This window comes from Syngnathoides biaculeatus, chromosome 7 (genome assembly GCF_019802595.1).
Source record: "Syngnathoides biaculeatus isolate LvHL_M chromosome 7, ASM1980259v1, whole genome shotgun sequence".
NCBI classification, from domain to species: domain Eukaryota; kingdom Metazoa; phylum Chordata; class Actinopteri; order Syngnathiformes; family Syngnathidae; genus Syngnathoides; species Syngnathoides biaculeatus.
Window position 1 is genome coordinate 12724875 of NC_084646.1, and position 13017 is coordinate 12737891.

Below are 13017 nucleotides of genomic sequence, written 5' to 3' on the forward strand. Positions count from 1 at the left end.
AATACAAAATAGACACTAGTAGGCTCAAGACGTATATATAGTTGCTAAAAGAGGAGCAACCTATAATACACAAATATATGGTAATGGTGGGGGCTAACATTTGAAACCTTGCATGATATGGGATGCTCATAAACACACCACAAACAGACACCATCACACAGATGGACAAATAGGTTAAAACACTTGTGTGAGATCCTAATGAGTGGCTAACAGTGCTGAATTCACAAAACGTTTAGCTTAAAATGAAAATAAGGGACGCCTAGCATGGCATCTCGTGGCCATGGGTCCACCCCGTGGGATAGGTCATCCATAGCAGTATTTTATGAATGAATGCGGTCGGATGGGCCGTGGTGGCAGAATGGCAGCCACGCTTCTGTCAGACTGCCCTAAGACAACTGTGGCTGGCTACACAATTATTTTACCACTACTAGGGTGAGACTATGGAGGGAAAGAATAATGCATGCAATTTTGAAATGTCTCGGGACTGCCTTAAAATACGCTGCATACGGTAAGTGTTACCCATCGTTTTATTTTGTGTCAATGTTTTCGCTAAAGGGTGATCAAGAAAGCACTTTACACTTGAGATGTTTTTTTTTTTCATACTAATGAACACATTCTGAAACACTGTCTCATATTAATTACTGTTACTGAGGCAACATCAATCCCAACTTATTCATTCATATTTGTAAAATATGATATAATGCACAGTAAGGAAACTGATGGTGTAGCAGTACACACGCCCCCCTTTGGTGTGTGCAGCGTGGGATCAATTCCCGCTCAGTGATGGTGTCGATATCTGCCCAGCGACTGACTATCCCTTGTGAGGATAAGTGGCTTGGATAATGGATGGATAAGGAAACAGTTTTTTAAAATGCTTAAATAGAAACTGTTCATTGCTCATTGACTAATCTCTGTAATGCGCTTTTATATTTTTATGTCGCAAAAGTACTTTTGTCAAAATGGCTATTGTCAATTGAGCTGCTTGAAATAAAAAAAAAAAAAATAATAATAATAATTTTCTAAGATACTTGCCAAATAAAGATGATCATGAGTCAATGAGATGCAGTACAATTTGCCACCGAGCAGTTACTGTGCTTTTGGTGCAAGGACACCGCGTCTGCTGTGCGTATATTCCTCTATTTTATTTTTTTCAGTTTGTAATAATTTTTTTTACATCTATCAGCAATGTTGTAGGTGAGGTTGTGTGGTACACTTGTATCACTTCAGGTTCAGAGGTTTTTGTTTGTTTTCATGTAAACAGAGCTCTTTATTCAGAAAAATCTACATTTGCATTTTAGTTTAGGTTCAATATGAGGTAGAGCATTTAATGGCCAATAAAAGGGACCGTTCTGTGGGACGGGGACAGGTGGCAGTTCTACTTTCAGCGCTAATAGAGGGCAATAGCATGAAGTTTATGTGGTTTAGTCAGCTAATTGGCAGATTTTTGTGGGGCGGGGGGCTAGGCTTTGCCAAATTTGATATGTTAAGGATGTGGAATGTCCCAGTATAAGAAGTCAAACGTTTCAGCGCGATCGATGTACCGACTTACATGTCCACGTCTTCAAATACTCACAATGTTAGCAGTCTTGCCGCATGTCTTGAGGGTCTGAATAGTGAAGTTGGAGTGGACATTCTCCATAGAGACCCCATTGACCATGACAATCTGGTCTTTGTTGCTGGAAAGTGAAATTACATTCATATATACAGTATGTCTCAGAATGTATTTGGTTTCTGTATCACAAATGTTCACCTTATGGGCAGAATGTATACCAAGTGATAAACGGTGTACACTATTATTAATCATATTTTTACAAAATGCAAAAGGTGGTGGTCCACTTACAACAGGCGTCCCATGGCCGGTCCATTGGGCAACACGTCGGACACGATCACCGCTGTATCTCCGTTGTCCTTGCCTCCAGATAGGGCAAAACCGAAGCCCAATTTGGAATCCTGCCATTCAGAGAGCTTGGAATGAAGGTGGGAGCACAGGAGAAAAGTATGCAGGTGTACCCATGCAGGTGACAGAGCGAGCTCATTCCAGCCCAGCCGGTATGAATCAGCGACCGGTCGACTGTCGCACTAGGGTGTGGTGCTTGGAATTCCAACTTCGGGTTGTGCAAAAAAACTACCAGGTGGTCAGCGTGCACAAAATGTTGATATTGCTTCGTAGCCCTTTTACTTATGATAAAAGTACATTCCACCGCAATCATCAAATATTACCCATGCATCACCTTTGGTGTATGCACAGCTAAAGAACTTTTTCGTCTGGATATTATACGATGAGAAGACGACTATTTACAGTATAGATTTGTGTACTGCAGATGTTTTGCAATACACATGCAATGCAAACTAATACTGCATTATTAAGAAAAGCACTTTGCCCTGGATTAACTCCATCTCCCCCCAAAAAATACAAAATAGATAAATTACATTAATGAATTCCTGAAAAATACAATAAAAATAAGATAAAATAAAAAATAATCGATAATTTGAATAAGAGAAACCTAAAAAAAAAACCTAACCTGTTTCTGGATGCTACTTAATTTGAAAAACAAAAATCAGAAAAAAAACAGAAATAAAATACAAGCAATGCAAAATTAATGCATGAAAAATAGAATAATTAAAAATGTGAATTTTAAAAAAAGTGTCAGGATGAATGTTTGGTTTCTACATCTGCCTCACAGGTTTGAGGGCCCGGTTCAAATCCTCGTCTTTGTGAGTTTCTTTTCTTCGTGCCTGGGTTGGTTTCCTTTGGGTACTCAGGTTTCTACTCTCATCCCAAAAAACATGCATGCTAGGTAATTGAAGATTCTAAATCGCTTGTAGGTGTGAATGTGAGAAAGAATGGTTGTTTGCACAAAGAAAAAAAAACATCTGCATTAAGTTTACCACAAAAAAAAAAAGAAATTAAACAATGGCAAACAAAACTACTACTAGCGACACAAAATTAATTGGAATGAAAAAAATAAAAATAAACACAGCCCAGCCCAACATAAAACAAGAAAGCAGCTTTTCCCTTTCACTAGACTTAGCATGAAAAACTAATTTATAAAACAAGCAATAGAAAATTAAAAAAATTGATGGGAAAAAAAAAAAACAAAACATCATGATCCACAGGCCCAATACCCTCGTGCAACGCCGCCATTCTGCCACGTCTAAAACGCCGACATTACTCCATTTTGTAACAAGCAGGAACTTACTTTGTTCAGTGTTATTGTATGCTGTTCCCATATCGTTAGTTCCTCCATGCCTGGCTTCTAAAAACACAAAAGACATGGCAATAGTAAGAAAAGACGACATTTAGTGCGGGTCAGTTGGCAAATAATTAATCCCTTACGAGGCGCTCCCGAGAAGCCGGAAGAATGTGTACAATGCAGCCTGAGCACGGCACGAGGTCACCTGCATCTATGTGGATGGACCGGAATGGCGGCGGCTCGTGTGTGTGCGTGTGTGTGTGTGTAAAACGCCTGAAGCAGCTGACACATATTGTCGATAAACAATATTTTTTGTACTGGTATCTTCAAAGAGTGACTAGTTATATTTTAGAATTATACAGTAATCAAAAATATTTTTGTCAGATAATACTTACTGGGTGAGTGTTTTTACTTTAATGTAGGTTTACTATATTTTAGGTCTATTATACACTAAACAATAGTAAAATGGTTTTCAAGCACAACCCTGATATTTTATCTTTAAAGATGAGTAGTTTTACGTTTTTAGATTTTATCATACAGTGAACATAAACGTATATATATAAATATTTATTTTCGCATCAAATTATGAATAACTTTATTTTATTAATATAAAGTGAACAAAAAGAACATCCTTACTGAACCAAACATGTAATTTTTTGGTTTTAATTTTTTTTGAAATGCAAAAAAATAAACATATTGACATTGAAAACTACTTGTACAGTTAATTTTCTTCATTCAAATCAGTGATTCTCAAAGTGTCATACCACTAGCAAAAGTACACTAAGTACAACTCAAATGTATTTAGCTTTTTAGTGCAATACATTTTCATTTAATCTTTAACTTTTGTAGAACACATTTAAAATCAATGACTATTTAGTACAGTTTACAGTACTATAGGCGAAGCGCAGTGTTAAGTTCCAACTGTGCATAATGTCACAGTAATATTATATATAGTTGACTATGCCACAGTTTTTTTTCCCCTCCCCAACGTTAGTCATGATGATGGTACAGGAAGAGCTAAGTACTTTTTATTTTTGGGGGCAGTAATTGGTATAAAATGTTTGAGGACCACAGAATTAAATGATTTGTTATAGTCATCATATTCCATCCATCCATCCACCCATTATCTTTTGCCGCTTATCCTCACGAGGGTCGCAGGGAGTGCTGGAGCCTATCCCAGTTGTCAACGGGCAGGATGTGGGGTACACCCTGAACTGGTTGCCAGCCAATCGCAGGGCACATGGAGACAAACAGCCACACTCACAATCACACCTAGGACCAATTTAGAGTGTCTAATGTTGCATGTTTTTGGGATGTGGGAGGAAACCGGAGTGCTCGGAGGAAACCCACGCAGGCACGAGGGGAGAACATGCAAACTCCACACAGGCGGGTCCGGGATTGAACCAGGGACCTCAGAACTGTGAGGCCAACGCTTTCCAGCTGAGCCACCGTGACGCCCTCATCATATTTTGTCTTCAAAAATTATTTAGAAAATTTACTCTTATTACGTGACCCCCCCTAACGAAAATCAATCAGGTTAAATATGAATATTTCCTCTACAAAATGTATTTTTTAAAAATTGAAAAACTGCAGTTTCATTTTTGGGTGTCTGTGTGTGTAGGTGATTAGATACAGCACAGCAACAGTTGTAAAGTCAAAAGGGGTCAAGATCCTGCAATATTTCAATGAGTTCTATCTACACAGGAAGTGCATACATTCGCTTCCTGAATATGCCCCGTGTCCAAATACTTTTGTTCACCTAATGACACCAGTTTGAAAAGCAAAGGGAGTAGAGAGAGAGTATGGCACATTCCAGAGAGAACAAGTAGAGCCAGCTTTTGCCGTTAAAGTGCAGATGATTGATGCATGATACGGGCAATACTGCTGGAACATCATTGACATTAGTTTGGACGATACATATTTGCACAGTAGACACGAACAGGAACAGATGTGCTGCTCGATGTGAGCATGGAACAGTAGGCCATTTGTATGTTATATGATAATCATTAACCTTAAAAAAAAAAAAAAAAAAAAAAAAAGCACCTGCTCAAACAGAAACTGATTTCTTTCCATCCACTCTGTTTTCATACACATTTGTATCGCACCACACGAGGCATTCATTTATGAGTTGGATTTTCAGGGTTTCTCTTATTGCCCTACTTTTATTGTCTTGATACGGATAGCACTTTGCCCTGTCCCTCGATGGTGTTTTTAAAAAAATGAAATCTGAAATTACCTGATCTATATAGAGAAAAAAGTTTGAAAACATTTGTTTAATGTAACTTAGAACAAGAAGAATCCAACTTTACAAAATAAAATTTAGAAAATCCATTTGAAAATAAAAAGACCAGATAATGGATAAAGAGATGAAAAAATATATACAAAAACATTGGAGGAAAAATCTACAAGCACATACTTTGTTAAAAAAAAATACACAACATAAAAGTAAAAAAATAAAATTATTGAATGTTTGTAAAAAGTGGATGCATTAGGCATGATTATAACTATACATAGTAAGTTTCTTTCGGCTTGTCCCTTTAGGGGTCGCCACAGCGTGTCATCTCAGATGAACGCACATATATGTTTGGCACAATTTTTACACCGGATGCCCTTCTCAGAGAGTGGAGGCCCCAGTGGGATACGAACCCACAACCCCTGGTTTACCAAATCAGTGCTCTAACCACTGAGCTACGGGGCCTCTTGATTATAACTATACATAAAAATTGAAAATAAGCTTTATAGAATATTAAAAATTAACAACAAACCGAGAATAACTGAAATCAAGAAAACTATGTAAATAAAATCAAATAATCCCATCCCCCCCAAAAAACAACATGCTAATTAAAAAAAAAAAGTTAAAATGGTTGCAAAAATACAATTAAAAATGAATCTAGAAAAACAGACACAATGAACACCTAATAGAAATAAAAACAGATGAACAAAAAGTTTAAAAATGAAAAATGTAAATAAAATACAAAAACATAACTAAATTAATAAATCATACACAAGTCATCAGATGTCAACCATGAGCCACAGGACAAGCAAATAGCCAATACGAATATAAAAATTACTTCACTATATCGCTTTTCTTCACTTGGAAAAAAAACAAAAATGAAGAAGGAGCAACATATATCTTAATGTGAGTTCATGAATGAAAGCAGCATCCAAGTAGTCAACACAAGTTATGCCCCATGCCCTCATTTCACAAGAACAGACCCAAAAAAAAAAAAAAAAAAAAAAAGGATTTCTCAATTCATTTTCGCAATGATATTACGTCAAAGAAACTTGATTGTATTGCTCAAGTGCTAAATCCGATTTTGGTTGTTCCCAGTGGCTTTAACAGGTCACGTCAGTCAACAGTTTTACTGCACTCACCCCTTGATCTTTGAACCTCACTTCCATTTCCCACTGGGATCTCCAAGCCCAGCAACAAGCACAACAACAACAACAACACTAAGGCAGGATCGGGTGATCATACTCCACATGCAGAAACAACACGGTCCAGCTCCCGAAACCTGATCCTTCACCGTGGCGGGCAAAAGAAGCAAAATATGACAGCAGCGGGCACAGGGGTGGGGAGGAATCACTCCTCCCCGCCTCGCACTTTGACCACTCACGCGGTGACTCCCTGCTGTGCTCCATTAAACACTGAACTACCCATGGAATGACCACAGGGTCAAACTAAAGATAACATGCTTGACTTGAGTTGTTTGTATTCCAAAGCAGCACTACGACAAACACACCATGGCATACAATACAGAAAAGAGGACAAAAACAAAAGTCACTACAACTGCACCTGAACAGTTTGCTCCCTTTTAATTTTTTTTTTAAACCACACACACACACACACACACACACACACTATCGTTTTACGAGCATTGTACTGTAATCGACATCCGAGCTACAGCGGTTTGATTCCCTGTAGATGCCACAAGATGGTGGCAAAGCGGTATTTATATGAAATGCTTCAATTCATTTCAATATACAGTACTTCCTTGATATTAAGATTCCTTCAGGCACCAAATCAACATTGTTTTGGCTGTAGGGGGAAAAAAAATGCTGGGCGGGTTTTGGCATTTTAATACGAATAATTTTTTTGGAATTTATGGTAATTTTGTTTTTACTTGTACAACTTTTTTTTTTTTTTACACTAGTCCTATTTTAACATGCAAAACTGGGTTGAGTTACATAATTCTTTTTATATTTTTATTTACGTTTGCAAACTGAAGTTTTATGGTCATCTTTAACACATACAATGTCAGGTGTTTTGTCTTATTTTAACGAGCACACATTTTGGGCTATTTATAGTGTTATATTATAGTACTGTAGTATAGTAGTGTTATAGTTTTAATATAGGTTTATTCTAACTAGCCTGTCACTATAACAAATTTCAATACATTTTCCCAAAAGTATCACATTAAATTACATTTTTGTTTTTTGTCTTTGGAAAAACATAAAAAATAAGGCCCCTCTTAAACTCCAAGACTGTATGGATGGTGGAGACGAGCCAGTCGTCTGTCAATTAATATACGTTTGCTATAGCCAACAACTGGCAGAATAACGTGCGGCAGTGAGGTTATGCCTATTAAAGAGTTACCTTTCCCATGTCTTCATTAACTGTAAAGTAACAGTTACTCGGAGTGAGGTGCCGATGTTTAAAAAGACATTACAGTGGTCGTGCAAGCTGTTAAGGTCGTGGGCTGGTGGCCATAATAAACTGTTAACTTTCCTGTGATTGTATTGATTGGGGACACACACCTCAGAACTATTTTTTTTGCTCAGGCCGAAGGAAGAACAATATTGCTTCGAGGGGGATTTACGTTTATTGTATTTTTTGGTTTTTACAGTAGAAGAAGTACCCTGAGAACGCCCAATCTCATCAGATCTCGGAAGGTAAGCGGGTTTGGCCCTGGTTAGTACTTGGAAGGGAGACCGCCTGGGAATTACAGGTGCTGCAAGCTTCTCTCCCCAGCTAAATGCAGAGGGGTTGCGTCAGGAAGGGCATTTGGCGTAAAACTGTGCCAAACAAATATGCGTTCATCTAAGATTACACGCTGTGGCTACCCCTAACGGGACAAGCCAAAAGGAAAAGAGCACAGCAGATCAGCTGGTTAAGCGTTGGCCTCACAGTTCTGAGGTCACGGGTTCAATCCCCGCCTGCGTGGAGTTTGCATGTTCTCCCCGTGCCTGCGGGGGTTTTCTCCGGGCACATTCCCCAAAAAAACATGCAACATTAATTGGACACCCTAAATTGCCCCTAGGTGTGATTGTGAGTGCGTGCGTTTGTCTCGATGTGCCCTGCGATTGGCTGGAAACCAGTTCGGGGTGTACCCCACCTCCTGCCCGTTGGGAGCTGGGATAGGCTCCAGCACTCCACGTGACCCTCGTGAGGATAAGATAATGGATGGATGGACGACTAGCCTTCCTCCAGGACTCTCGATTCAAGTTTTGTTTGAATGTTGAGGCATATTTTTTCTGAAACTATTGATTCGACTCCAAATTGCTCCGCTTATGGGTGTCAAACTGTGTAAAGCTACGAGTTATCCCCATGTTGCCCAAGAAGTTATCAAATTCAAGATTCTAGATCCAGTGATGGTGAGTTAAACAAAATGGAAAATCACATTTCATCAGAATCTATTAACAATTCATCATTATTATTATTATTTTTTTTTATCACGCAAACTCGGTGCCAGTAGCAAGAAAAAAATCCCAACAGCGGCGCTAACTTACAGGAGGCACCACTAGCAGAGGTGGTGGGGGCTCTGGCGGCACAGAACCAAAGTGCTTCATTAGTTTGATCCGCTGGGTCGCATTCATGATGGCGACGCCCACCCAAGTGGACCCGGGTGACACCTTCTTCTATCTTACAGCCGGCAAATCCACAGGACCCCGCGGCAACGAGACGTTTCAATGTTAAAAAAAAAAAATAAAATCTAATATCCCGCCGTTAGTAGAAGACTTATTCCAAGCTCAATTGTTCGCACTCGAGTTCATCCTGGAGTTCCGCCTGCACGGAGTCACAGCGATATGTGAGCGTCTCGGTCCACTTTGAGACTTTTTCCCACAAGGCTGGTCTGAGTCCACCGGGCACTATGGTAACGACGGCGGAATGAGAGCACTGAACTGTTAATAATTGAAAGGCTGTTTGGCTGAGTAAAACTTCCTGGATGGCTTCACAGCACACAGGAAGTAGTGATCAAACAACTTTACTATTCTCATGGCATTTGTGAGTGACATTTTTGCAGCCCTCCCTCTAAAAATTGCAGTTTGTTATTATTCGTAGACCAAACAACCATTTTGAGATCCTTTTCTCACTCAAAAACTCCCCCAAAACTGGACCCTTTGGAATATTCCCACTCTTAAAACCCTGTAACTAGTAAACTTAGCAGACAATTGATAGACACGTCTCTCATGAGAAGACCCACAAAGAAAGTGTCAGTCATGCCTGAAAAGTCATCCATGTTGGTTTGAAAGGCCGTTCTTAGTGTCAAATAAGATCCACTAGTGCAATTCCTATTAAATATTTTTTTAGGGTTCAGTGTCCTACTCGTCGGTGGTAACACAATTTGTTAGAGCGTTGTCCTCCCAGTTCTGAGGAACAGGGTACAAATCCCGGCTCCACCTGTGTGGAGTTTGCCCGTCTTCCCCGTGCTTGCGTGGGGTTTCTCCGGCCACCCCGCTTTCCTCCCACATCCTAAACACGTGCATTCATTGGATACTTTAAATTGGGCTTAGGTATAACTGTGAGTGTGTACGGTTGTTCGTTTCTATGTCCCCCGTGATTGGCTGGCAACCACTTGAGGTTGTACCCTGCCTCCTCCCTGAAGATCGCTGGGATAGGCTCCTGCGACCCTTGGGATGATAAGCGGAAAGAAAGATAAATGATCTACCGGTTATCCAATCAATTGGCGTAATTTCCGGCATACAGAGCGCACCTGATTATAATCCTCACCCAGTACATTCGTAAAGGAAATACCATTTGGTACATATGTACGCCGCATCCGTGTAAAAGCCACAAGTACCCACATTGAAACACGGGATATTTACAAAGAAAGACGGTAAATAGAAAAATGTAATGCCTTATCTTAACATAACACAGCAGCAACCACTGCTAACCGCTAACGCCGCGGTAACAGGGACGGTTAAAAAAAAAAAAAAAAAAAAAAAAAAAAAAAAACATACAGGGAAAAGTCACTTCCTCAACACATAATCTCTTACCTATTCCACTCGATTCCCCCTTGCGGCCGTTAGAAAAAAAATGCACAAATTAGCTGAATCACCGCATAAACCGCAGGGTTGAAAGCGTGTGTGTGTGTGTGGGGGGGAAAATGACAGTTTATAGGCCGGAAATTACGGTAAATGTCTGTTCGCGTAGATGTGCTGTTGTTTAATCCATTCTGACAGATGTTGCTTTATATTTCTTTTTAGGTGTGAAATAAACTTTGGATATTGTCTTTTATTGACAGTTTTCTACCGGCTTGCCCACATCCCGCTACCCGATTTCTATATAGAATGATCAGTGTTGAAAAATAAAAAAAGATCATTAAATTCACCACACAGGCATGGGGAGAATTCATTAAACATGAAACTCTAATAGTGCAACTCCACAGGGTCAAATTTCGATCAAACGTCATCTTGTGATATGTGATGTGATGCCCCAAAGAGATTCACTTCGGTGTCAAGTAACCATTTAAGGTTCCTTTTGGAACAATTACCACTTATTTGACAATATTTTACCATTTCCTACCAAATTTGAACAATGTATACTAAACAGGACGTCAAAGCTAAATTGCCATAATTTTTAGTTTTGATTTTTGCCAGGCAGTGAGGGAAGACAAACTTTTATGGCATGCCATAAAATGCACAACTCTGATAATGCAATTACTCAACAAGGTCAGAGTTTGACCAAACATCTTGTTTGTGATAGAAGTCCCACTGTGAAGAAACTCATTTCGATTTGAAGGAGCAATTTCAGGGTTGTTTTGTCCATTTCTAATGGTCTTTAAAAGACAAAATTGTCCTTGAAATAGCCCAACTGTGACTAAATTTGAGCCACGTATACTAGACTGATTGTGATGACACAAAACGGTGAGTATTTTAAGTTTCTTTACCGCGTGTACGGAGATGGCTGTAACATTTGATTCACCGCATTTTTTTGAAGGGTGGGACAATTTATCAGGTCCTTTGGGGACATTTTCCGATTTCTTTTAAAAGCAAACCCTTTTTAGGTTTGATCCGATTTCAAATTGGAAATTTTGTTTTAACACTTTGCTGCATTTTGCTCAGAAGCTGCCATTTTGGCCATTTCCGATCATCCTTCAAAAACAAACTTCTAGCCACCAAATTGGACCGACAGTGTATCAGATGAGTGACTCACAAAGTTTGGTGCAAATGCCACTTGTGGGACCTGGGCATCTCCAAAATATGATGCATAAATATAGGGGGAGGGGCCAAGTGCAGTATTAATCTTGAATGGGTGAACAGGGCTTACAATAATATGTTTATGGACCAATTAGTTATACACTGAAGAGACTAGGTACTTTTGAGTTACTGAGGTACTGTGGAAATTCTCCAACATTTTGTGCAGATGGGCAACTAAATCGTCGAAATCTGGAGTTTTCATCTTTGCGGAAGATGGTGGTTAAGTTTGATGACTGGTGATGAATCATGAAATTTGAATAATAATTCATCTCCACAGGATCAGACCAAATATCTTGTCATGCACTACAAGCAGAAATGTATAGCTTCAAGCTCCCGTTTCCTCAGAAGTACACCTGGCCAGCCTGGGACTTTATTACTCATTCAGTGGAGTAAACAGATCCACGGCCATTACTGTTAATAAAACAAACACGCTCACCTACAGTTCAAGTCACTCTTTACTACGTCATAGCAGAGAATGGCACTGAAAGCCACTCCTGTTAGTGGTCAAGTTACCCGAGTGATAAAAAGGTACATCTGCAAGACGCACACGATATATTTTAATAGCCTCGAGGTGCATTGGGTCGGCATGATGTCATCTATTTATGACTTTGATTTAAGTATCGGCGGAACGGTGATGCAACTGGCTAGAGCATTGGCCTCAAAGTTCTGAGGACCATGGTTCAAATCCCAGCCCAGTCTGTATGAAGTTTGCATGGGTTCTTTTTCCTCCAGCCACTCTGGTTTCCTCCCACGTCTCAAAAACATGCATTAATTGGAGACTCTAAATTGTCCCTAGGTGTGACTGTGAGTGTGGCTGTTTCTCTCCATGTGCCCTGCGATTGGCTGGCAACCAGTTCAGTGTGAACCCAAACTCCTGCCCGATGACAGGAGGGATAGGCTTCAGCACTCCGCGACCCTTGTGAGGATAAGTGGCTCAGAAAATGGATGGAAAAATTAAAAAAAATTACCAATCAATGTACAATACCTGCTTCTGATTGGGATTCATTTGTGAACATTGCCGAATCAAGATTTGTCAAAGTACAACCCCTGGAATTGGCAAAAAGACTAACTTATGTGTGATTTTGTAGATGGGTCCTGGAGAACTTTGTGGGATTCCTATCATGATAGGAAATTAGAAATGTTCACTTGTCCCAGCCAAATGGGTGTCAGGGGCTACTTTTTCTAATATTCAGTACTTTTTTTTTTTTTTTTGAGTCTGTTGTTATCGAGGGAATCTATGAGTACAAATTTATTTATAACACTCCAATAGCTATTAGCAAATATAGTTTAGGTTGAATTGACCAGGCCTACTGATTCTGAAGGCCCTGACATCTTAGACTGACATGGCAACTCACAGAGGCTGAGATCTGATTGAACAAAGAAAAACAAAAAACAACAAAAA

General features: G+C 39.5%; 1 protein-coding gene across 5 annotated transcripts in view; it reads right to left on the minus strand.

Moving 5' to 3' along the window:
- tjp3 (tight junction protein 3) overlaps positions 1 to 13017 on the minus strand; it is a 30311-nt gene that overhangs the window by 15827 nt on the left and 1467 nt on the right. For 4 of the 5 annotated variants that reach the window (XM_061824176.1, XM_061824179.1, XM_061824178.1 and 1 more), the window contains exons 1-4: positions 6570 to 6730; positions 3201 to 3257; positions 1841 to 1950; positions 1574 to 1676 (exon numbers count right to left, since the gene is read on the minus strand). In XM_061824176.1, coding sequence (XP_061680160.1) covers positions 1574 to 1676; positions 1841 to 1950; positions 3201 to 3257; positions 6570 to 6596 — 297 coding nt within the window. In that variant the 5' untranslated portion in view covers positions 6597 to 6730. Of the gene's footprint in view, positions 1 to 1573; positions 1677 to 1840; positions 1951 to 3200; positions 3258 to 6569; positions 6731 to 13017 lie in introns of those variants that run through there. The other variant, XM_061824177.1, reaches the window with a different exon arrangement.